General features: G+C 38.3%; 1 protein-coding gene across 1 annotated transcript in view; it reads left to right on the top strand.

Moving 5' to 3' along the window:
- Positions 1 to 24,041, top strand: part of PRIM2 (DNA primase subunit 2) — a 308,059-nt gene that overhangs the window by 196,142 nt on the left and 87,876 nt on the right. The window contains exons 9-10 of the mRNA XM_041722454.1: positions 6,628 to 6,700; positions 11,945 to 12,130. Of these exons, the coding sequence (XP_041578388.1) occupies positions 6,628 to 6,700; positions 11,945 to 12,130 (259 nt within the window). The remainder of the gene's footprint in view (positions 1 to 6,627; positions 6,701 to 11,944; positions 12,131 to 24,041) is intronic.

The raw sequence follows: 24,041 nt of genomic DNA, 5'->3' as shown, positions 1-24,041 counted from the left end.
GATATTTGTGGTGCATTGAACAGGAATAAATTTTTGTTGTTTCTGCCTCTCACTTATGATTCACGGATCAGATGTGTGCAGCTGTATCTGTTTCAGATTTATCTTTATGTATATCCACTGTATTTTTATTTTGTAAATCAGATGTGTGGTAGTGTTTTCGGAAAACTCCAGCTCTGTGTTGATGTGGTTAATTATATATTCTTGTCTCATTTATCTCTCCACCACACCCCCCACCATTGGATTGATTTAATTTGATTTAAAATAGGATCATTTTGAATTTGATTACAAAAAATATAGATATTTTGAAAGGCTTACTTTTCAACCTTTTGGATTTTAATTTATTTGAAACTGTTAGCTTTATAATTTTCGATTTACTGTAATTTTTAGCTATATTGGAAAACTAACTTAGTGCTTACCTCTTACTGTTTAATGAGCAAGATAATATGTGAGGAAAAGTTCCTCAGATGTGACTGAGTTTTAATTAAATTGCATGTGGAATGCCTGGGTGGCTCAGTTGGTTAAGCATCTGACTTTTGATTTCAGCTCAGGTCATGATCTTTCAGGGTCAAGGGATTGAGCCCCACATTAGGTGCACGCTCAGTGTGGAGTGGAGTTGGCTTGTCCCTTTCCCTCTGTTCTCCCTCCACTCACTCTCTCTCTGAAATAAATTTTTTTAAAAAGCTACATTAAGTTTATTGAGCAAATGATACAGTAAGAAGATGCTTCTGTATATTTTATATATACCATTAGTTTTCTTATAATAGATTAGATAACAGCACCATCACCTCAAACAAAACAAAAAAATGATAGTCACCGAAGTACTTTTGTGTAAGCAAAGGGTTTGTTATACACAATTGTAAAATTGTCTTAGACAATACTAATTTGCATGTGTTTAGGTTTTTAAAGAGTTAAACTTGACAAAGCCTTGAATTTTCATTAAAACGGTGACTGGTGCTATGTTATTAAAAACAGAAATAAGATTTAAAGTTTGCTTTTAATTTTAATGGTTTTTGTTTAGAGACTTACATTATAGGACCTAGCTACCCAATTTCAGTTTTTTTCCTCCTTTGTCTCTGCTTGCCTTTTCTACTATGTGGCCCAACTTCTTTATCTGTAAACTGTGGCTTAGAAATTTCCTTGGCTTTCCTTATCTCTTTCGGCTTGCCCATCTGATATGTGCTCACCCTTCACATTCTGAGAAAAATAGATTTTATTAGTCCAGAATGCCACCTCCTTATCACATGCTTGCTTTTAAACCCCTCCAACAGCCTAATACATTCACATCACATACTTCTATGAACTTGGTCAAAATTCAAGGATGTTTTAATGCATATAAATGTTAAACTGCATGCAAATGATAAAAATACTAAAACACCTATCCAGCCTTTGCCTTTTCTGTGGTCATGACGTCCTATTTCTTTTTTTTTTTTTTTAAGATTTTATTTATTTATTCATGAGAGACACAGAGAGAGGCAGAGGGAGAAGCAAGCTCCCCATGGCGGGGGCCCAATGCGGGAATCGATTCCAACATCCTGGGATTATACCCTGAGCCAAAGGCAGATACTCAACCACTGAGCCTCCCAGGCATCCCTTGACATCCTACTTCTAAGCCTCCGAACTCAAATTATTTTCTATTATCTTCTGCTCTTCCACGTACTCCACAGTCTCATTCTCATGATTGTCTATCTTCCTCTCATCTCAGCCTTACCTACTGGTTGCTCAAGTCTGTTTTGAAAGCATGTAACTCTATCAGTGCCATTTCATTGCTTAATTAGCTTTATTGCTGCCCATTGCTTATTTCTCTTACCACCCTTTTACAAGAGACCTGTTTTCTGCAGGCTTGAGGAACATTTGTTTTGAGTGTTGTTGTGGCTCTCCTCACATTGTTCTTTCTGGATTGTCTCTGGATTCTTTACTCCTTTTTGATTTTTCCTTGGTCACAGAGATATTTAATGAGTGATTGATTGAGTGGCTAAAGAGACTCTTAAAAGTTTTGGGCTTTTATTGATTATTTTGGGTTTTTGATAATTAGAATTAGATGAGGATAATGACAGGGATGTGGAAAAAGTCTGTTTTAAAGAGTCTGACAGTCTAATGATAAAAATTAAATTTAATCCTTGGATTTTGTCCATTCATGTGGTTCTGCTAAGGGTAATAAAGTTGTTTATTTTGCAGGTACAGTGTAGTAATTGTTACATTTTAGCAGAAGTGCCCTATAGTGTTCTAATGTAATTGAATACTCATTAAATCGCATCTTTATTGTTTTCGCTACTTTCCTGGCTTTTTGGTAACTTGAGAAAACTGTAACATTTCACCCTTAGTGTCTTTCATTTGATACTATAGCAAATAAAAATAAAATAAATATATATAAATAAATAAAAATAGAAAATTTTCTGCTGTATATGTGTATCTTGAACTAATTGGAAATTGTATTTGTTCTGGGGATCCCTGGGTGGCGCAGTGGTTTGGCGCTTGCCTTTGGCCCAGGGCGCGATCCTGGAGACCCGGGATCGAATCCCACATCGGGCTCCTGGTGCATGGAGCCTGCTTCTCCCTCTGCCTGTGTCTCTGCCTCTCTCTTTCTCTCTCTCTGTGACTATCATAAATAAATAAAAAATTAAAAAAAAATTACTATTTCTATGTTACTAATCACTCCAATACAGTGATTAAAAAATGTTCATAAAGTTTATTTTTTAAATCATGAAAATAAGACTATATTTTGACGGTTCAACATGTATATTTTTGTTTATTAGTGTAGTCCCTGTATTCATTTGGAATTGGGATGATACAGAGCTGATATGAGTGTTGAATGTGTGGTATAAAGGTGCCTCACCTTTCCTGGATACCTCTTAGGAATCTCATTTAGCAACATTCCTTGGCACTTCCAAGTAAAACCCAAAGACTCAGTTTCATGAGCTAATGTGAATTGTTCTTAAGGATTTTTATTCTTTATGGTGGTGTTCTTTGTTCGGTTTTGTTTTTTCTTCTGCGTTCATTGCATTCCTTTCTTTGTCAGTTGCCACTGCTTTACTTCAGCTCCTCACCCTATCTTCCCTGTAATGCTGCAGTATTCTTCCAACTGATTTGGTGTTGTCCGGTCCTGGCTCTTTGTAGTATTTCTCCACACTGCTTTCTTTCTCAAGTGTAAACATTAATGTAAATTCTTGCCTAAAGTCTTTTCAGAATTCTTTATGCTTACACAGTGTTGGAAAAAATGCTTCTTGTGATTTGCCTTTTTTGTATCTGAAAATTCCTGCCACCTCAGTTTCATCTATCCATTCCTCGTTCAAACACGTTTTAAATAGCTGTGATGTACGAACTCCCTAATCAAGACATAAGTTGACCCTTTTGGTCATGAATGAGTAAAGGAGAAATCTCAGTCCTAATTCTGATCCTTAACGCCTTCATTTGCATCAGTTTTCCTACCATGGGTTTCATGGTTGCCCTTACTGGGTTGGCTGGTGGCCATCTTTCTGTCTATTAATATTTTTATAAGTGTGATGTCTATATATAGTTTTCCTTATATTCTGTCTGTAGTTATTTATATCCTATAGTAGGTCTTTGCATTAATCATTGCTACCATTCTCCTTTTAATTTTTCCCCCTTGGAATTTAGCTCTTTTGTACAGACCATCAAAGCATTTTATAGTACCATTCAGGCAAGTGTGTGTGTCCTCTTAAATGTCCTCTCTTTGTACTTAGTATATTGCAATAATCTGGGCTGAGAAAAACTTTCTTGTGTATAGTATATCATTTGGCTCTCTTTATTCAGTAACTATACTCATATTTGTACATCATTTTGCCATTTACAGAGGACATTTGTATTTGTTAATCTTTTTGATCTGAACAGTCCCTGTAGATGATTATAATCAATTTGTAGACCGAGAAGCTGGGTCAACAAAGTAGCCTACTACTTTGTGAGGTACTCACAACAGAGTGATGGCTCCTCTACAGGATTATGCTGCCTTCTTTCCCATCCTGTCTTTTTTGTACCTACTGGTCAATACTGCAGTTGTTCTGTGTCCTGGAATATGATTTACTGATTTTATTTAGCACTTTGAATATATCATTTCATTTCTCCAGCATTTCTGTTAGTTTGCAGGGCTGGCATCATTAATTCAGTTTACAAATGAGGATAGTGCAAATCAAGATGGTTAAATGCCTTGCCTCAGTTTGCCAGACTAATGATTTAAAAGCTGATCTGAAGAAGAGATCTTGAGATTCTAGCCTACACTATTTTCATTGCCTCATGCTTCCTCTTTGCTCTACTGTAAGATATGTTGGAAAGTAAAATATGTCTTTATTCTCGAGATTCTACTGAAACAACTGTCTATATTAAAATGTAAAATACTTAAATGACAACTTTTGGCTTAATTTAGCATGAATTTTATATGGCATGCTACTACTATCATAAACAGAATGGATAGAATCCAGCAATGCATTAATTGTCAGAAATATGTTACTGGGGACTCCTGGGTTGTTCAGCGGTTGAGTATCTGCGTTTGCCTCATGTCATGATCCAGGGAGGATCCAGGGGGTCCAGGGATCGAGTCCCGCATCAGGCTCCCTACAGGGATCCTTCTTCTCCCCCTGCCTGTGTCTCTGCCTCTCTCTGTATGTCTCTCATGAATAAATAAATAAAATCTTAAAAAGAAAAGAAATATGTTACTGAGGGGAGAAATATTACCAAAGGTAAGAGGATGTGTTTTAGGCCATAGGATCATTCTGTACTACTCCTTGACATTCTGCTCATTCTACTCTTAGTAATTCTCAGGCCATTCTTAGCCCATGGAGGGAGGCAGAGTCCCAGAGTAGGAGGGGAAGTCTACATTTTGAACAGTCTCCTAGCCAGAGGCTGCAGCATCCCAAGATATCCCCTAGGTTTGCTTCATAATTCATACCCATTGTTGAATCAGCAGATTGATTATAAGAACTGTAGCCTTTCTACAGAGCATTTGAGTGTGTGTGTTGTTTAGCAGCAAGAATCCATACTGAGCAGGTATTAAGCAGAGTCTGGAATTTTTCATGATTGTAATCGCTTACTCCAGGATTTCCTTTTAGTTGTGGATCTGCATAAATCTTGCTTTGATTGTGGTTGTCTATGTAATCTAGCAGCTGTTGTTCATTATGTCATACTTGAATGCCTGCATCTGAATCAGTGTTGATGGAGTTGAGCATTGTGTCAAGGAGCTGACAGTTTACAAAGGTAGATGGCTTTAGATAGTATATACCATGCTGTATTTCCTAATTTGTAAATGATACAATAGAAAAATGCATTGCAGGGAAGAGATGGCATGGTATAGTGAAGAAACCAGGAATGGAGAATTAAAAGTCAAGTTCCTGCTACACTACTGAGTTGCTATCTGAACCAGGTTCTAACTCCTCTGAACCCCCATTTCCTCATTTTTCATTTTTTTAAAACATTTTTTTAAAAGATTTTATTTATTCATGAGACAAAGAGAGAGAGAGAGAGAGACACAGAGACACAGGCAGAGGGAGAAGCAGGCTCCATGCAGGGAGCCTGACATGGGACTCAGTCCAGGGTCTCCAGGATCATGCCCCAGGCTGAAGGCAGCACTAAACTGCTGAGCCACCTGGGCTGCCCAATTTCCTCATTTTTCAAATGTAAATAAAAACTCTCTGGTTGTTGTGAGGATATAATTAGAGGGATACTTTGCACATGTAAAGTGCTATTCAGATGTTACTTGTTTTAATAAACAGTAATTACCATATGTCAGGTCCTTGAACAAAAATTATTTTAGTTCTGGGGCACCTGAGTGGTGCACTTGGTTAAGCATCCAACTCTTGATTTCGGCCCAGGTCGTATTAGGTTCATGAGATTGAGCCCTGTGTTGGGCTCTGTGCTCAGCACAGAGTCTTGAGATTCTCTCTCACCTTCTGCTCCTCCCCCATGTGTGTGTTTTTTCTCTCTCAAATAAATAATCTTAAAAAATAAAGGAAATTATTTCAGTTTAGACTTCCTATCAACACTGCAAAGCAGGCATTATTGCCTTTATTTGACAGATAAGAAACTTGGGATATAGTCTGCAGAGCTTGCTGAAGGACTTACGCTAGTAAGTGATGGTTTCTTATTTAAGCTCCAGTTTATTCTTTTTTTTTTTTTAAAAGATTTCAATTATTTATTTATTCATGAGAGACACACAGAGGCAGAGACACAGGCAGAGGGAAAAGCAAGCTCTCTGCAGAGAGCCTGATGAACTCAATCCCAGGACCCCGGGATCCTTACCTGAGCCAATGGCAAATGCTCAACCACAGAGCCACCCAGGCATCCCAAGCTCCAGTTTATTCTTAACTGTGCTGCCGTACTGTTAATAAGGGATCACTTGTAGAGATTTGAACTTTAACTACCGTTTGCATTACGCTTCTAAGAAATGGAAATGACATGTTACGCTAGGAATCAGGAGATCCAGACAGTCACCATATTTTTGTATTATTTTTGGGTAAGTTTTTATAATATATTCTATTAAATACATATAAAACACTTGGCTATGTTTCTGCTAAGGTATATATGTAAAATGTGATTTTAATCTGTTTCAGAATAAATTTCCTTTGAAGTGATTAAAATATATTGTACAAATCTTATTTTAATATTTTCTTTTTATTTTAGTCATTCATACACTGGTCAAGATTATACCATACAGAAAAATGCTGGGAAGATTTCTTTAGATCAGATCGATTCGGTAAGCTTCACATCCTTTTAATAAACTAGACCTTTGTCAGTGAAGAAGCACAGATTTTCTTTTTTTTTTTTTTTTTTCAATTTTTTTTTTTTTTATTTTAATTTATGATAGTCACACAGAGAGAGAGAGAGAGAGAGGCAGAGACAGAGGCAGAGGGAGAAGCAGGCTCCATGCACCGGGAACCCGATGTGGGATTCGATCCCGGGTCTCTAGGATCGCGCCCCGGGCCAAAGGCAGGCGCCAAACCGCTGCGCCACCCAGGGATCCCAGCACAGATTTTCTTTGGAGATTATTTTGGGGTGAGAAGATAGGAGAGATTGTCATTTCATTGTTTGCCAATCATTTTTAAAGGAGATCCCATGTGCTATACATGTGATTGTTTTTAATCATAGGAAAACTAAATAAGAAAATTGTTTAATTGTTTGTATTCTGATAAACAGATTTTTTTTTTTTTTTTTAAAGACAGGGAAGCAGGGGAGAGGGAGAGGGAGAGAGAAAATCTGAAGCAGGCTCCAAGCCCAGCATGGGGCTGATGTGGGGCTTGACCTCATGGCCCTGAGATCATGACCTGAGCTGAAACTAAGAGTCAGATGCTTAACCAACTGAGCCACCCAGGTGCCACTGATAAACAGAATTTAATCAGTTATTTCAAAGGGGAATTATTTTAATTGATGATCACTAAATACTGTTTGTCTGGGGCAGCCTGGGTGGCTCAGTGGTTTAGCGCTGCCTTCGACCCAGGGTGTGATCCTGGAGACTGGGGATCAAGTCCCACATAGGGCTTCCTGCATGGAGCCTGCTTCTCCCTCTGCCTGTGTCTCTGCCTCTCTCTCTCTATCTCTCTCTCTATCTTTCATGAATAAATAAATAAATAAATAAAATCTTAAAAAAAGTAGTTTGTTTATATTTAAATACCTTAGACATTGAGGGGGCATACCTGGCTGGCTCAGTTGTTAGAGCACATGACTCTTGATGTCTGGGTTGTGAGTTTGAGCCCTACACTGCATATAGAGATTACTTAAATATATAAACTTTAAAATAAATTGAATAAATTAGTGAGTGAATGAATGAATGCCCACCTACCTACTTACCTACCTACCTACCTACCAACCAACCTTACACACTGGGAAAGGAAGAGTTGGAAAATATTAAGTGCATCAGTTTGCTAGGGCTGCTGTAACAAAATACTACAGACTGATGCCTTGGGAAACAAATTTATTTTCTTGCAGTTCTGGAGGCTAGAACTCTGATATGAAGCTGTTGGCAAATTGATTTCTTCTGAGGCCTTTTTCCTTGGCTTTTAGAGGACCACCTTCTCCGTGTGTTCCCATGTGATCTTTCCAGTATGCTCATGCATCCCTGGGTGTCTCTTCCTCTTCTTAGGACACTAGTCACATTGGACTAGGCCCCTACCCTCATGACTTCATTTAACCTTAATTACCTCTTTAAAGATCCTATCTCCAAATACAGTCACATTCTGAGTTCTTAGGGGTTAGGACCTCAACATACGAATTTTGGGAGATTACAGTTCATTTTATAACACTAAGTATAGGCTTTTTTTGCTTGTGTTGCCACTAGATTAATGAACAGTTCATTTCAATTTCACTTTGTGGTTCTGTAGTAGAATGAAAGAGTAGCATACTTTACTATAATTTATAGAGTTTCTCTTTAATGCATTGTAGAATTTCTGCTCTATCCCAAAAAGGGAAAATACACCAGTCATAAATAATCTTTATTTAGATGGTTACCAAATTATTTACAATAAATTAAAAATACACTGACATTTTAATGCTTAGAAACAAGAATAAGGTGAGTAGGTAGGAAGAGACCAAGAGTTTTTAGAGACCAGAATGAATAGTTGTCTTCCTGTTAGGAAAAATTGCAATCTAGTATTTGGAGTTAATATGTCTAGAAATAATAATAGGATTGCCCATTTTGTACAGTTGAATTGAAATTTGTTGTTAAGGATGCCTCATCCTTTACTTTCCTCAAAGTTATTATCTCTAACCCTTCCTCCCTGCCGTATGATTTGTGTTTATATTATGTGGATGGTTAGAAGTTAATTCTGTTCCTAATTCTATCAAGATGTTTTCCCATTCACAAGCAACAATGAGCTTCAGTGGATCCTGTAGGAAGACATAGAAATACAATCATTAATTCATTTGCTGAATATATATTGAGCCCATCAATTATGTACTAGCCACAGTGCTATGGATACAGAGGTGAATAAAACAGAAAATTCCTCTACCTTCATGGACCTTACTTGAGGGAGGTAGACAACATAGTAAATAATAAATAAGCAATATAATGATAAATTATTTTAAGTGCTATAATGATCATATCTATGGGTCTCTGAGATCTTGTGCTAAGTTAACAAAGATACATCTTTATTGGACCTCTAACTATATTGCCTCATTCATTAGTGTAGGGTATTCCTTGATATCCTTAGTTTCTTCTTCATATGTTTTTTTTAGATTTTATTTTCTTCTAACTGCATTCTGGCTTCCTTAATGACACTGTTTCTCCTGTGGCTCTCTCAAGTAGAGGCTGTTCACTGTCCCTGTCCCTCCCCATCTTAAGATGAGTGTTTTCATTGGTCCATATTCCCATTTCCAAAATCATTTCTTGCCTTTCATTGACAGAGCTCCAGCTCCTTTAAAGCTGTGTAATCCCATTAATACCATCTGATAGTTATCCTTGTTGCCAGTGCCCTTATCTCCTGCCCTCATCCATTGGTGACTGTAGCATGTTGTCATGGTTTCTTGCACTAGCACTACTCTGGATACTGTTCCTGGCCTCTATAATACCTATGTTAATAATTCATACATACTCTGGTCTTATAATTCCTTTGTTCAATATCCACAGTCCTTTTTCTATCCCATTGTTACCAACTCTAGACCCTATGTTTCCCATTTCCATTATTTGGACTACTTCCAAAGTCTCTTTTAAGTATCTTCCTTGCTTCTGTATATAGTTTGTTTACTATACAACAGCCAGAGCTCTCTTTGTTTATCAGATCATGTCAGTCTTCTGATCCATACTCTCTATTGAGTTTCCATCGTATCTAGACTAAAATCTAAACTCATAACTATGGCCTATAATGCCAGTGTACTCATGGCATTTCTTCTTCTCTGTTCTGGCCTGCTCACATGTTCCAGCCACTTGAACCTTCTTGCTATCTCTTGAACACACCATGTGCATTCTTTCTCAAGGTCTTTGCTTTTGTTTCCTTTACCTGGAACAGTATTCCTAGATCACATTTGACTAGAGTCCTATTTAAAATTCACATCTTAGTGCAATGCCAACTCCTCAGAAAGGCGTTATGGGATGCCTAAATTAAAGTATTCCTCTCCTGTTTATACTTAATCCCAATACTCTAATGTTATTTCCAGGGGTTTTGGAATTAGATGCTTTTTATGTCTGTGTTCATTGTCTGTCTTCTCCCATTAGAATGTAAGTTCTTTGTATTTGACTTCTTTGTTGTACACAGAGTAGTGTTCAACACTAGTGATTGGATGAGTAAAAAGTATTCAAGGAATTGTGCCAAAGGAAGCTAAAGTTGAACTGGATCTTGACAAATGGTTTGGGTTCAGCTAGATGGCATGGGGAACAGGAGGGGTTGTACCCCAAGCAGGGTCAATGGAGTGACAAAAGTGAGAAGATACAAAACATGACTGTGTGATCATGAAATAATCCAGCCTGCTGGAGCAAAGAGGTCATATTGGTAGAGTAACTTTTTTTTATCCCTCCTGTCACAGTGCTTCAATGGCACTTGATTTATGCCTTTGTAAGAGCTCCTATTATAATTAATTTGTGTGATTTTAACTTGTATAATAATGACTGTTTCTTTTTAGTTCACTTAACTGAATTAAAGGGGAAAATTATATTTTACTCATCTTCTTATTTCCCAAACAACCCAATACATATAGTTGAAAAATAGTTATATTGACAGAAAGTTGGAATGTTCCTACTAAGGATGCTAAATTTTATTGGCGTTTTTGATTGGAACAAAGTTGAAGAAAAATAATTTGATAATAGTATGAAGGAACAAGAAAGAACACATGAAAACAGTAGTCCTAGCAAGGGGAGATAGAGGCCTGACTGGATAAGTTTGGGGGTGGAAGAATTTCAAAGTTGTCAATAAAGAGAGGTTGAAAAACCAGATGTTCTCTACAGGGAGCAGCAAAGGTAAACAAAGTGAGACCTGTTCCTGCTTTGGCAAAGTTGAACTTGCCAAGGAATACGTGAGAGTGTGAGAATTAAAGTCTTGGGAGAAGGATATTGAGGAAGTCAAAGAGAATGCAACTGAAACCATAAATGAAAAAGTTTTTCTCTTTACTATCAATTTCTTTAGCACACTTATTTGAACTCACCTTTGGAGAACCCTTTCTCTTATTTTTGTGTTCTACTTTGTATTAGATTATTCTAAAATTTCACCTGTGGTTTAGCAATTGTACTTTTGCACATTTATCCTGGGGAAATGCAATTTCCTATTCTCACAAAACCTGTACATTCATTTATTTGGAATAGCCCCAAACTCAAAGCAACCCAGCTCCTTTAACAAGTAAATAGCTAAGGAAATTGTGGTACATCCATACGGACTATTACCCAGCAATAAAAAAGGAATGAATGATTGATACCTGCAACAACTTAGATGAATTTTGTGAGAATTATGCTGAGTAAAAAAGCCAATCTCAAAAGATTATATACTATACAATTCTATTTATATTAACACTCTTGAAATGACAATTATAGAGATGAACAGATTAGTAGTTGCCAAATGTTAGAGAATAGTGGGGGGTAAGGTTTTCTATTACTAGTGGATTGTATCAGGTGTCAGTTTCTTGTGTTAATAGTTTTGCAAGGTATTACCTTTGGGGGAAACTGGGTGCATGATATCTCTGAGTTATTTTCTTAAAACTGCATATGAATCTATAGCTATCTCAAAAAGGTTAATTAAAAATTAAAAATAGAAAAAAATAAAATTAAAAAATAAATGGGTGAAATAAATTGTAATAATATATTTTATTCAACCCAGGATACCCAGAATATTATCATCTCAACATGTAATCAGTATAAAAATGTTAACAGTTCATCGGTAATTGCATTAAGAAATACTTCTTCATAATTTTTGTTTCTTAATAAGACTGAATTTACAGTTTGCGAATTAGATTGGATTTGCAACAAATATTGTGAGGGGCCTGGTTAATCTTCCACATAACAAAAACCTCTTTTTTCTTGTAGCTTTCTACCAAATCCTTCCCACCGTGCATGCGTCAGTTACATAAAGCCTTGCGGGAAAATCACCATCTTCGTCATGGAGGTCGGATGCAGTATGGCCTCTTCCTGAAGGGCATTGGTTTAACATTGGAACAGGCATTGCAGTTCTGGAAGCAAGAATTTATCAGAGGAAAGATGGATCCTGACAAGGTAATTTTTTATTTTTTTATTTAAAAAAATTTTTTTTAAATTTATTTATGATAGTCACACAGAGAGAGAGAGAGAGAGAGAGAGAGGCAGAGACATAGGCAGAGGGAGAAGCAGGCTCCATGCACCGGGAGCCCGACGTGGGATTTGATCCCGGGTCTCCAGGATCGCGCCCTGGGCCAAAGGCAGGCGCTAAACCACTGCGCCACCCAGGGATCCCCTGACAAGGTAATTTTGAAAGAGCAGTAACCGAAATTTTAATTTGATTTGAAAACTAAAGGTCCATTGGTCTATTTTTAAAATATACCACTGAAATGTAATTGAAAATTCTTTTTTTTTATTTTAATTTTTTTTTGTAGTTGAAAATTCTAAAAGATAAATTCGTCTACAATTTTATTCAGGTAAAAAGAAACTCATGTATTAATCTAATAGATGCTAAACAAAAGAATGAGAAAGTTTAATTGAAAGGATAAGATAGGAACAGCAGTGTAAGATTTCAAATAATGCTTAAATGAAAGATCTTTGTAGATATACTGCCAGGTGTCATTTTAGAACCGAGTTGTATTTCTATAGGACTGTAATATGTGTAGACATACATACATATGTAATGTTATTTTCAGGACTAGGAGATATTGAGAACAAATAACACAGTTTTAGATGTTTTGTATTGTGTTAAGCAGAATCTGTCATTGAGCATTTTTAGATAGAGTTCTATCTCTAGAAACTTGAGAACTGTTTTTTCAATCGATTCATCGTACTCAGATGCCTACTCCTATTCTTATTTCTCTTTAGTAGTATTAGCTAATAACATTTTATTTTGGAAATATGGCGGGGTTTTTTGTCCCTTCCATGCCATGACTCAAGTTTTTATTTATTTTTTATTTTTATGTTTTAAAAAATATTTTATTTATTCATGAGAGACAGAGAGAGAGGCAGAGACATATGCAGAGGGAGAAGCAGGCTTCCTTTGGGGAGCCTGATGGCGAGACTCGATCCTGGTACTTTGGGATCACCAAAGGCAGACGCTCAACCACTGAGCCACCCAGGTGCCCCAAATCAAGTTTTGAAATGCTTATTCTTGGTTTGCTTCTTCCTAGAAAAGATAAATTATAGAACAAAGAATATTTACCACATAAATTTTTAATGATACTTTATTATGTTTTCTATTAGTTTGCTACAATTGCTATCACAGAATACCACAGACTGAGTGCCTTAAACAACAGGAACTAACTTTTCACACTTCTGAAAGCTGGAAGTCTAAGATCAAGGTGTGGGCAGATTTGGTTTCTCCTGAAACCTCTTCCCTTGGCTTCCAGGTAGCTCCCTTCTCATTCTGTCCTCAAGTGGCCGTTTCTCTGTATGTTCACTTCTCTGATATTTCTTCCTCTTCTTATAAAGACATGAACCATATTGGATTAGAGTCCCACCCTTATGACCTTATTTAACCTTAATTATCTCCTTGTTTTTTTGAAGCTTTTATTTAAATTTAAGTTAACACGCAGTGTAAAATTTGTCTCAGGTGTAGAATACAGTGATTCAACACTTCTGTATATCACCTGGTGCTCATCATAACAAATGTACTCCATGATCCCTAACAACTATTTCACCCATCCCCCAGCCACTTCCCCTCTGGTAACCATCAGTTCTTACCATAGTTAAGAGTCTACTTTTGGGGATCCCTGGTGGTGCAGCGGTTTGGCGCCTGCCTTTGGCCCAGGGCACGATCCTGGAGACCCGGGATCGAATCCCACATCAGGCTCCCGGTGCATGGAGCCTGCTTCTCCCTCTGCCTGTGTCTCTGCCTCTCTCTCTCTCTCTGTGACTATCATAAATAAAAAAAAAAAATTAAAAAAAAAAAAGTCTACTTTTTGGTTTGCCACTCTCTTAATTGCCTTTTCAAATGTGCTGTCTCCAAATATAGTCACATTGGTTGTTAGGGCTTCAACACATGAATCTTAGGAGAATACAGTTCAGTTTATAACACATCTATAGCTTTATATATTTTTTAAAAGTTCAGATTCTTTTATAATATACTACCAAAAGCTCTTATAATTTTTGCAGATTTGTTTTTAAAATTGTCTTTATTGATAATTATCCATAGAATTTTTAAGTTGTCATTTAGTAGTTTTCTTTAAACACATTTTGGATGTTTCTTAGACCTCTATTATATGTCCTTTATTTTAAAGGTAGCATACTGGGCAGCCCCCGTGGTGCGGCGGTTTAGCGCCACCTGCAGCCCGGGGTGTGATCCTGGAGACCCGGGATTGAGTCCCATGTCGGGCTCCCTGCATGGAGCCTGCTTCTCCCTCTGCCTGTATCTCTGCTTCTTCACTCTCTGTGTGTCTCTATGAATAAATAAGTAAAAAATCTTAAAAAAAAAAATTAAAGGCAGCATACTTTACAGAAAATGTGAAAAATACAGAAAAATTTACTTGCTATTTCCCCATTCAGAAATAATAATATGTCACACTTTAGCCTTTCTCTCTAATGTAGATAGCTAGCTAGATCATTGTGGGGGGGTTTTCCACCATTTTAAAAGTTGGCATTTCGTTATGTTAATTTCCCCAGGTAATAGAATAAATTTTGAAACTATCATTTGGATTAGTTGCACAACATATCCTTTGAAAGTGTTATAATTGGTTTAATCATTCCTGTTACTGAGCATTTCATTCTCTTTGACTCTGTCATAAATGTTATTGCGACCAATATCCTGAGCCTGTAAATCTTTGATTATAGTTCTGATTTTGTCCTCTCTATATATTCACCAGGGAATAAATTTACCTCATGAAAAACTACACAGCTTTAAAGTTTTGGTGTATGTTATATGAAACAACTGTTTGAAAAGGTTTTAAATTAGACTCTCATCAAGCTTTATGACAATCTTGCTTTGTCACTGGCATCATTATATATTATTCCTTTTTTTAGGAATTTGGTGTAGTAAGCAGACAGATGTACTAGGGTTCTCTTAGTACATCGAGAGAGAGAGGGAGGGAGGTAAGGAAGAAAACATATTTATTATATCCAGTGGCTAATGTCATTTTGGAAGCTGATAAGTCCCAAAATCTGCTAGTCAGCTTTCTGGGGACCCAGGAGAGCTGATGGTGTAGTTCAGTTGGAAGACTGGCAGACTTGAGACTCATGCAGAACCAGTGCTTTAGTTTGAGTCTGAAGGCAAGAAAAACCCATATCCCAGCACAAAACAATCAGGTGGGAGGAAAATCTGTCTTATTCACAGGAGGGTCTGTCAGCCTTTTTGTTTTATTCAGGCCTTCAAAGGATTGGGTGAGGATCACTGACATTGGGGAGTGCAATCTGCTTTACTCAGTGTACCACTTCAGTTGTTAAGCTAATCTGGAAACACCCTCACAGACACACCTAGGGTAATGTTTGACCAAATGTCTGGGAACCCTGTGGCCCAGTCAAATTGATACATAAAATTAACTGTCATAGTTTTTAAATATTTATGAGGTGTAGAGAAAGTTAGGCCATAATTTTATTTATTTTAACGATTTTATTTATTTATTCATGAGAGACACACACACAGAGGCAGAGAGATAGGCAGAAGGAGAAGACGGATCTATGTAGGAAGCCCGAAGCGAGACTCGATCCCAGGACTCTGGGAACACACCCTGAGTCAAAGGCAGACGCTTAATTACCAAGCCACCCAGGTGTCCCAGGCCATAGTTTTAGAGTGATAAGAGAGAAGTTGAGCTAGCTTTTAGCTTGTTTGTGCTATAAACTAAGAGGGGAGGAGGAAAGAGAGAGAAGGCGAAACTTACTATGAGTGCTAGGTGCTTGTCTGTGCACCTGTTCACTGACTACCTTCTTTTATGTATATCTGGGATGGCCTGTGTATCGGTGTCCTGAGTATGTAATTATTTTCAAACCTGTGCTTGAAAAAAATTTTAAGTGGGCTTTTAATTTTGCAGTGTCAAAGTAGTTTACTCAAAAATTATTGTAAAAGAAAATCAATAAATAATTTTTACCTTTCTAGATAATATATTGCAGTTTATATTTTCATTAGTTTATTATTGATTACAGCAAATATATTATTTTGACTGAAGATTTTAAGTTACACTTATAATTCACTGTGTCTGTCTATTGTTAAGAGTCTATATTTGTAATTTTTTTTAAAACTTTTTATTTGAGAGAAAGCACAAGCAGACTCCTGACTAAACAGGGAGCCTAATGTGGGACTCCATTCCAGGATCCTGAGATCATGACTTGAGCCCAAGGCAGATGCTTAACTGACCAAACCACCCAGGCACCCCTAGAGTCTGTATTTGTAAATAAATGTTCATGTTCTTCTCAATTATATCTTCTCTTGCATATTTTTAAAGTGAAATGTCATTTAGTATCCCTTAGTTTATTAAAATATTCTCTTCAGTTTAATTACTGTACCTATTTATTAAGTGACACATATAATTAAAAATACTCCTGGGCAGCCCTGTGGCTCAGCGGTTTAGCTGCCTTCAGCCCAGGGTGTGATCCTGGAGACCCGGGATCGAGTCCCATGTCGGGCTCCCTGCATGGAGCCTGCTTCTCCCTCTGCCTGTGTCTCTGCCTCTGTCTTTGTCTCTGTCTGTGTCTCTCATAAATAAATAAAATCTTTAAAAAAAAATTCTTTTCAGTTTTTTTTTTTAAAGATTTTATTTATTTATGAGAGACACAGAGAATGAGAGAGAGAGACAGAGATACAGGCAGAGGGAGAAGCAGGCTCCATGCAGGGAGCCGGATGGGGGACTCAGTCCTGGGTCTCCAGGATCACACCCCGGGCTGCAGGCGGCACTAAACCGCTAAGCCACCAGGGCTGCCCTCTTTTCAGTTTTAGAAGAATGTATGTTTGTAGGAATTTATTTCTTCTAGGCTGTCCAATTTCTTGGCATATAATTTTTTATAGTAGTCTCTTATAATCTTTTGTATTTCTGTGCTGTTGTTGTTATTTCTATTTTATTTCTGATTATATTTATTTGGGTCTTCTCTCTCTCTCCTCTCCCCCTCTCTCCCTCTCTCCCTCTTTTCCCCTTTCCTCCATTTTTTTTGATAAGTCTGACTTAAGGTTTATCAATTTTTTCTTTCCAACGAATCAGTTCTTAGTTTCACTGATCTTTCCTATGTGTGTGTGTTTTTTTTTCTTTTTAAAGTCTTTATGCCATTTATTTGTGCTCAAATCTCTATTATTTCATTCTAACCTTGGACTTTGTTCTTTTTTTAGTTCCTTTAGGTGTAAGATGAGATTGGGGTTTTTTGTTTGTTTTTGAGCTTTTTTCTTTTTCTTGAGATAGGCTTGTATAGTTGTATATTTTCCTCCTAGAATTGCTTTAGTTTCATCCCAAAGATTTTGGATCATTGTGTTTTATTTTCACTTGTCTCCATGTATTTTTTTTGATTTCTACTTTGATTTCTTTGATGACCCAGTGTTTGTGTACTATCATGTTTAGCTCCAAGTGTTTGTGTTTTTTCCAGTTTTTTTTTTGTGATTGGTTTCTATTGTCATACTGTGGTTGCCATTGGAAAAGATACATGATATGATTTCATTCTTCTTACATTTATTGAGATTTGTGATCTATCCTGGAGAATGTTCCATATGCTTCCTTATTGGTTCTCTGCCTGAATGATTTATCCATTGGTATAAATGGGGTCTTAAAGTCTGCTCTATTATTATATTACTATCAGTTACTCTCTTTATTTCTGTTAATATTTGCTTTGTGTATTTAGGTTCCAATGTTGGGGGCATAGATATTTACAACTATCATATCCTCATGTTGGATTGATCCCTTTATCATTATGTAATGCCTCTATATTTTGTTATAGTCTTTGTTTTAAAGCCTATTTTGTCTGATAGAAGTAATGTTACCCTAGGTTTTTTTGTTCTCTTTTTTTCTCTCATTTTCATGGACATCTTGTTTGAAACTCTCTATGGTTCCTAAACCTGGACATTCTACTTTTCCCCCCTAGTTTAGGGACATTTTCAGTTATTATTTTTTCATATAAGTTTTCTGCCCCTTTGTGTCTCCTCCATCTTGGACCCTTATAATGTGAATGGTTGCTTGATTTTGTCCAAGATATCCCTTAACCTATCCTCATTTTTTAAGATTTTTTTCTTTTTGCTCTTCAGCCTGGTGACTTTCTAATTGCCTTGTCTTCCAGATGACTGATCCATTCTTCTGCACCTAGTAATTTACTCTTGCCTTCCTCTAGTGTATTTTTTGTTTTAGTTGTTGTATTCTTCAACTCTGGTTGTTTCTTTTTTATTTTTTCTCTTTGTTGGAGGTCTTTTTTTTTTTTTTTAAGATTTTATTTATTCATTCATGATAGACATAGAGAGAGAGAGAGAGGCAGAGACACAGACTGAGGGAGAAGCAGGCTCCATGCCAGGAGCCCGATGTGGGACTAGATCCCGGGACTCCAGGATCGCACCCTGGGCCAAAGGCAGTCGCTAAACCACTGAGCCACCCGTGGATCCCCTTTGTTGGAGGTCTTACTGAGTTCTTCCCCACTCCTTTCCATCCCAGTGAGCATCTTTATAACCATTACTTTAAACTATTTATCAGGCATATTCTGTTTCATTTATTTATTTTTCTCAGGTTTTGTTTTGACTTTTTGGGGTGCCTATTCCTCTGCCTTCCCATTTTGCTTTACTTTCAGTGTTTGTTTCTGTTAGATTTAGAGGGAACAGTTACTTCTTCTAAATTTGGGAGAAATGATTTTGTGTATGATTGTTCTCTTTTTCACCCATGTATGCTTTGTCATTTGGGCTGGCTGGCTAGAGCTGTGGCTGGAGCTGTGGGGCCAGGGTATGGGCTAGGGGTCATGGGGCCATGCTGGGGAGAGTGCTGGAGCTGAAGTGAGTCTAGGTTGAGGTATCCTAAGGCTCTCTGTGCAGAGGATGCCCTGGCAGGACAGCTAGAGTTGAAGTGGGTGCAGGCTAAGGGGTTCCTGGTGTTCTTTGTTCAGGGCACACCCCAGCAGGACTGTTGGAGCTGAAGGGCGTGCGATCTGGTGATCCTGGGGCACTCTGTATAGAAAGTGTCCTGTATAGAAAGTGCCCTGGCAGGCCAGCTAAAGCTGAAGTGGGTCTGAGCCAATGTCGTCCTGGGGCTGTCTATGCAGAGGGTACCCTGAGAGGATAGCTGAAGCTGAAATGGGCCTACACTGGATTGTTCTCTGATTCTCTGCACAAAAGGTGTCCTGATGTGGTGTTGGGACCAAGATGGGACATGGGCCTGGGAGTCCTTGAGCACTCTGTGCAGGACACCTTGGTAAGACAACTATAGCTGAAGTGGCCACAGACTGAGTTAGTCTTGGGGCTCTCCACACAGAGGGCACCATGCCCAGTATGAAATGGTTTAAGTCATTGTGGTCCCTGGTCTCTCCATGCAAAAGGTGCCCTGGCAGGACAGCTGAGGGTAGAGTGGGGATAAGCCATGAATACTGGGCTTCTCCCATAGAGGGTATCCTGGCAGGACAGCTGAGGCTGGGGTGGGTGTAAGTTGGAGTGTCCCAGGGTACTCACCACAGGGGGAGCCCTGGCAGGGTAGCTGGAGCTGAGGCTGGTATGGTTGGTATCTTTTCTTCTTTTTTTAATAGTAGATTTTCTTTTAAGTAATCTCTGCACCCACCATGGGGCTCAAGCTCTCAACCCCAAGATCAAGAGCTGCTTGCTCCATGGAATGAACCAGGCAAGTGCCCCTGGGTTAGAAGTTCTGGACATTCTGCACAGGGTGCACCTCATCAGGGTGGCTAGAACTGAAAGCAGGTCTTGGTTGGGATGTCCCAGAGGGCTCTACATGCGGTGTACCCTTGAAAGCTGTCAGAAGCTGATGTGATATGAGCCTGGTGTGTTCAGGGGTATCCCTGTGTACTCTGCCCTGGGGCACCTTGATGGAATGGCTAGGGCTGGTGTAGGCCCAGGACTCACTGAGTTGGCAGGTCAATTAGGGTACATGAGCCCTGCCCATTTTACATCAGCAAGGTGAAGAGGCACCATAAACCAAGGCTTTTGCCAGCACCTCTAACATGAAGAGAGTTCTGACATTTGGCTGAGCTCCAGGGCCGGCCTTTTTAAATGCTAGTTGCCCTTAGAAACCACAACCTTTCCTCTTTGCCCTTTTCTTCCTTGTCCCTCTGGGGCTGATGTGGGCTAGGAACCTAGTGCTGGATGAGGCAGCAAGCCAGGGGTGGTGATGGGACCCTGCTCCAGTCTGCCCTCTCATGGTGAAGGGGAAGTGCAAATCATGGTGTTCATTAGTCCCTTAGATCCATAAAGAGTTCTAGCAGCACCCCTGCCCTTTGGCAGAGTTCTAGGGATAGCTCTTTTGTAAGTTGGTTGCTCCTTTTTTTTTTTTTTTTTGGTTGCTCTTTTAAACCAGGGCTTTTTTCCCTGTGTCCCAGGGAAGATAAATCTGTTCCTGGTCCCTCAGTACTATCCCTCCCCACTGCAGCATTCAGGTTGGGGACTCCTTCATTATCATCTATCTGTCTCTCTCACTCTTCTTTCTTGCCATTCTCTCTTTTGTTGTGCAAAAGCTGTTTAGTCAGCCCTTGGTTCTTTGTCAGGAGATAGTATTTTATTTTATTTTTTTTTAAAGATTTTGTTTATTTATTTGACACAATGAAAGCACAAGCAGGGGGAGTGGGAGCAGGAAAGGGAGAGGCTTCCTGCTTAGCAGGGAGCCTGACGCAGGGCTCCATCCCAGGGCCCTGGGACCACCTGAGCTGAAGGCAGACACTGAGTCACTCAGGCGCCCCAGGAGGTAGCATTCTATGAAGAACTATGGATTTGGTGTGTCTATGGAGGAAGTGAGTTTAGGTTCTTCCTGTGTCACTAACTTGGACCAGAACTTCAAAAACAGCCTTTTCAGTTACCCTTGTTGTTGGGCGGGAGGGGGATGAAGACAGTTTAAAATTGCATTTAGGTTGTCAAACTGGATTCTTTGGATTTGTAAATGATTCTCCAAGAGGTATTTGAAAATTTAAATTTCCTTAAATAATTTCTGAGATTCCTAAAATAAATGTACCTATGCTCTATGGAAGTAAAATAGATTTAATTAATTATAGTGCAAGTTTATGCAAGTTTTTCTTAGTTGTAATTTTAATTTACATGCCAGTCTACCTGAAGAAAAGCCTCACCCTGTGTGTAAGAGATAAAATTAATCAAACCTCTATTTAAAGCCTGAAAAAAACATACCCCTAAAACACTCTTCCTCTTGGAACTTGAATATTAAATTGTATCAGCCACTAGCTTTAAGAATTGAACCAGATAATTCTTCTAATAAATTCAAAGCAATGTGTCCTCTTAATCAGATTGCTTATAGTGGTGTTGTTCTGAATTGCCTTGACCTGACTCTATTGGATATTAAGCACAATATATATCATGTACATTTTATATTGCCGAAATTCCTGTCTCTGATTATTACATACTGAAGATCTACTACATGTTGTTATAATTGGGTCAAGGAACATTTAACACTGTTTAAAAAGCTAAAGATAAGCTTTTGTCCTTGAATCCAGCCTCCATCATGACTTGAAATAGACTTATGTCATTAAAATTTGATCAGCAAAGGAGTAAGTATTTAGCTGAGGGTGGTGGTGTATGAGTCATATTTATAGCTGAGGTTTTTGTTTTTAAGACCAATAGTTCTCCTAAGACTCATCCCAGAAGCATCAGCTTCTTCATCATCTAGGAATTTGTTAGAAATGCACATTCTCTGAATCAGACTCAGGGAGTGGGTCCCACAGTTTGTGGTTTAACAAGAATCCCAGGAGAAATTAATGCACTCTAAAGATCATAAACCAGTGTTTTAGATGTTGTCCTTATAGGTATATTAATTGGTTATTAGCTTATCAAAATATAGACATTGAAAATCTTCAGCTCTCATTCGTTCTCCTGTAGCAATTTGAGCATAATATGTTGTCTTTTATCAGTAGCCCACACATATATATTTAAGTCCCTACTGCATGTCAGGTACTAATATATACTAAATGAATGAATATGTACAGCAATATCTGGTGTACTGCTAAATGAATATCCATTATCTCCAGTGTTGATCCTGTGAACCCTTGTGGAAGCTGGGCTGGATGGACCTGGGTAACTCAAAGCTAATTGCCTTCAACCATGTGTACTTTCATCCATTTACTGTATAGAGTGCTTTACAAATATCATTTCATATGTGCTTAGTGACATGAAAAAGGTTGGAAAGTACTCTAATATAGAGTACAGATTTGGAATCAGACTGAGTTCAGATTTGGTTCCACTATATACAAACCTTTGGCAAATCATCTGATTCTTGTCCTTATCTATAGAATGTGGGTGGTAATTACATTTATGTATGATAAATACACAAATGTGTCTCAATATTTTATTGATTGTAGTGAGGTTCAAAGTTTGGTATAGATTCTTACACAGTCAGTGCTAGCTATTCTTTTTTTTTTTTTAATTTTTTAAATTTATTTATGATAGGCACACAGTGAGAGAGAGAGAGGCAGAGACACAGGCAGAGGGAGAAGCAGGCTCCATGCACCGGGAGCCCGATGTGGGATTCGATCCCGGGTCTCCAGGATCGCGCCCTGGGCCAAAGGCAGGCGCCAAACCGCTGCGCCACCCAGGGATCCCAGTGCTAGCTATTCTTACTCTAGGAATTCCTAGGAAGGAGAGGCTAAGTTGGTCTGGAGTAATCAGCAAAATTCCCACAGTTAGAATAAAGTTTGTGTTGGCTTATTAAGAGGTTTCATGTAACCTGGAATGGAGAGAGAAGTTAAGGGGGAAGAAGACCAAATTCCAACAGAGATCATTCATCCTAGGAAATGTTCAAGGGTTATAAACTAGTAGAATGTATTTCAGGCTGTGTTCTTGGGAGCCCTTGGATTCAGTTAACAAATGGTGGCAGAAGTTCATAGGGAGATTGAGTTGTCTGATATGTGTCCTGCTTCCCCTCTCCCCTTTAAATATCAAATATAGGGCAGCCCTGGTGGCGCAGTGGTTTAGTGCCGCCTGCAGCCTGGGGTGTGATCCTGGAGACCCGGGATCGAGTCCCACGTCAGGCTTCCTGCATGGAGCCTGCTTCTCCCTATGCCTGTGTCTCTGCCTGCCTTTCTCTCTCTCTCTCTCTCTGAATAAATAAATAATCTTTAAAATAAATAAATAAATATCAAATATATTTGTGTCTTCATCTACTTTCATATGTTGGAATTCTGTGTAAGATTTTACTTAAATGGAGGATTTTGCTACTTAAAAATGTTTTGAAAATACTGTTCTAGTTTATTTGTGGTATAGAATTTAGAAAAACATGGGGGATGAGGAAAGAGAAAAAGAAGAAAGATAAGTGCCAGAATGTAGTTGATTTAAATGAACTTTGGTTTTAGTCAAGAGAAAGAAGTTGTTAGTGGATTTTATTTTATTTTAATTTTTATTTATTTATGATAGTCACACAGAGAGAGAGAGAGGCAGAGGCACAGGCAGAGGGAGAAGCAGGCTCCATGCACCGGGAGCCCGACGTGGGATTCGATCCCGGGTCTCCAGGATTGCGCCCTGGGCCAAAGGCAGGTGCCAAACCACTGCGGCACCCAGGGATCCCTGTTAGAGGATCTTAAATAGGGAGGGGAATTATTGTTTTCAGGAGGTTAATCTAGAGAAGCATACACACTTGAAATGGGGAGGGAATAGGAATGGGATAAATAGATCAACAGATTAAGTCTTATTGTAATAGTGATAACAAAATGGAAAAGGTGGATTTAAGAAATGTTTTGAGGAATAGTTTCTAGAGTAGCATCAGGAAAGAATGTAATTTAACTCAGATGATCAGCCTAGGTAATTAGAAAAGTTAGAACTTCCATGAACATAGGTGATGGGTAGGAAACTGAATTGTCTAGGATTAGAGTGGAGGAGAAATTGATCATAAGTTTGGTTTTAGGT

Source organism: Vulpes lagopus, chromosome 1 (genome assembly GCF_018345385.1).
Source record: "Vulpes lagopus strain Blue_001 chromosome 1, ASM1834538v1, whole genome shotgun sequence".
Taxonomy (NCBI): Eukaryota; Metazoa; Chordata; class Mammalia; order Carnivora; family Canidae; genus Vulpes; species Vulpes lagopus.
Note: the sequence above shows the minus strand (reverse complement) of the source record. Positions and strands in the feature narration are given on the sequence as shown.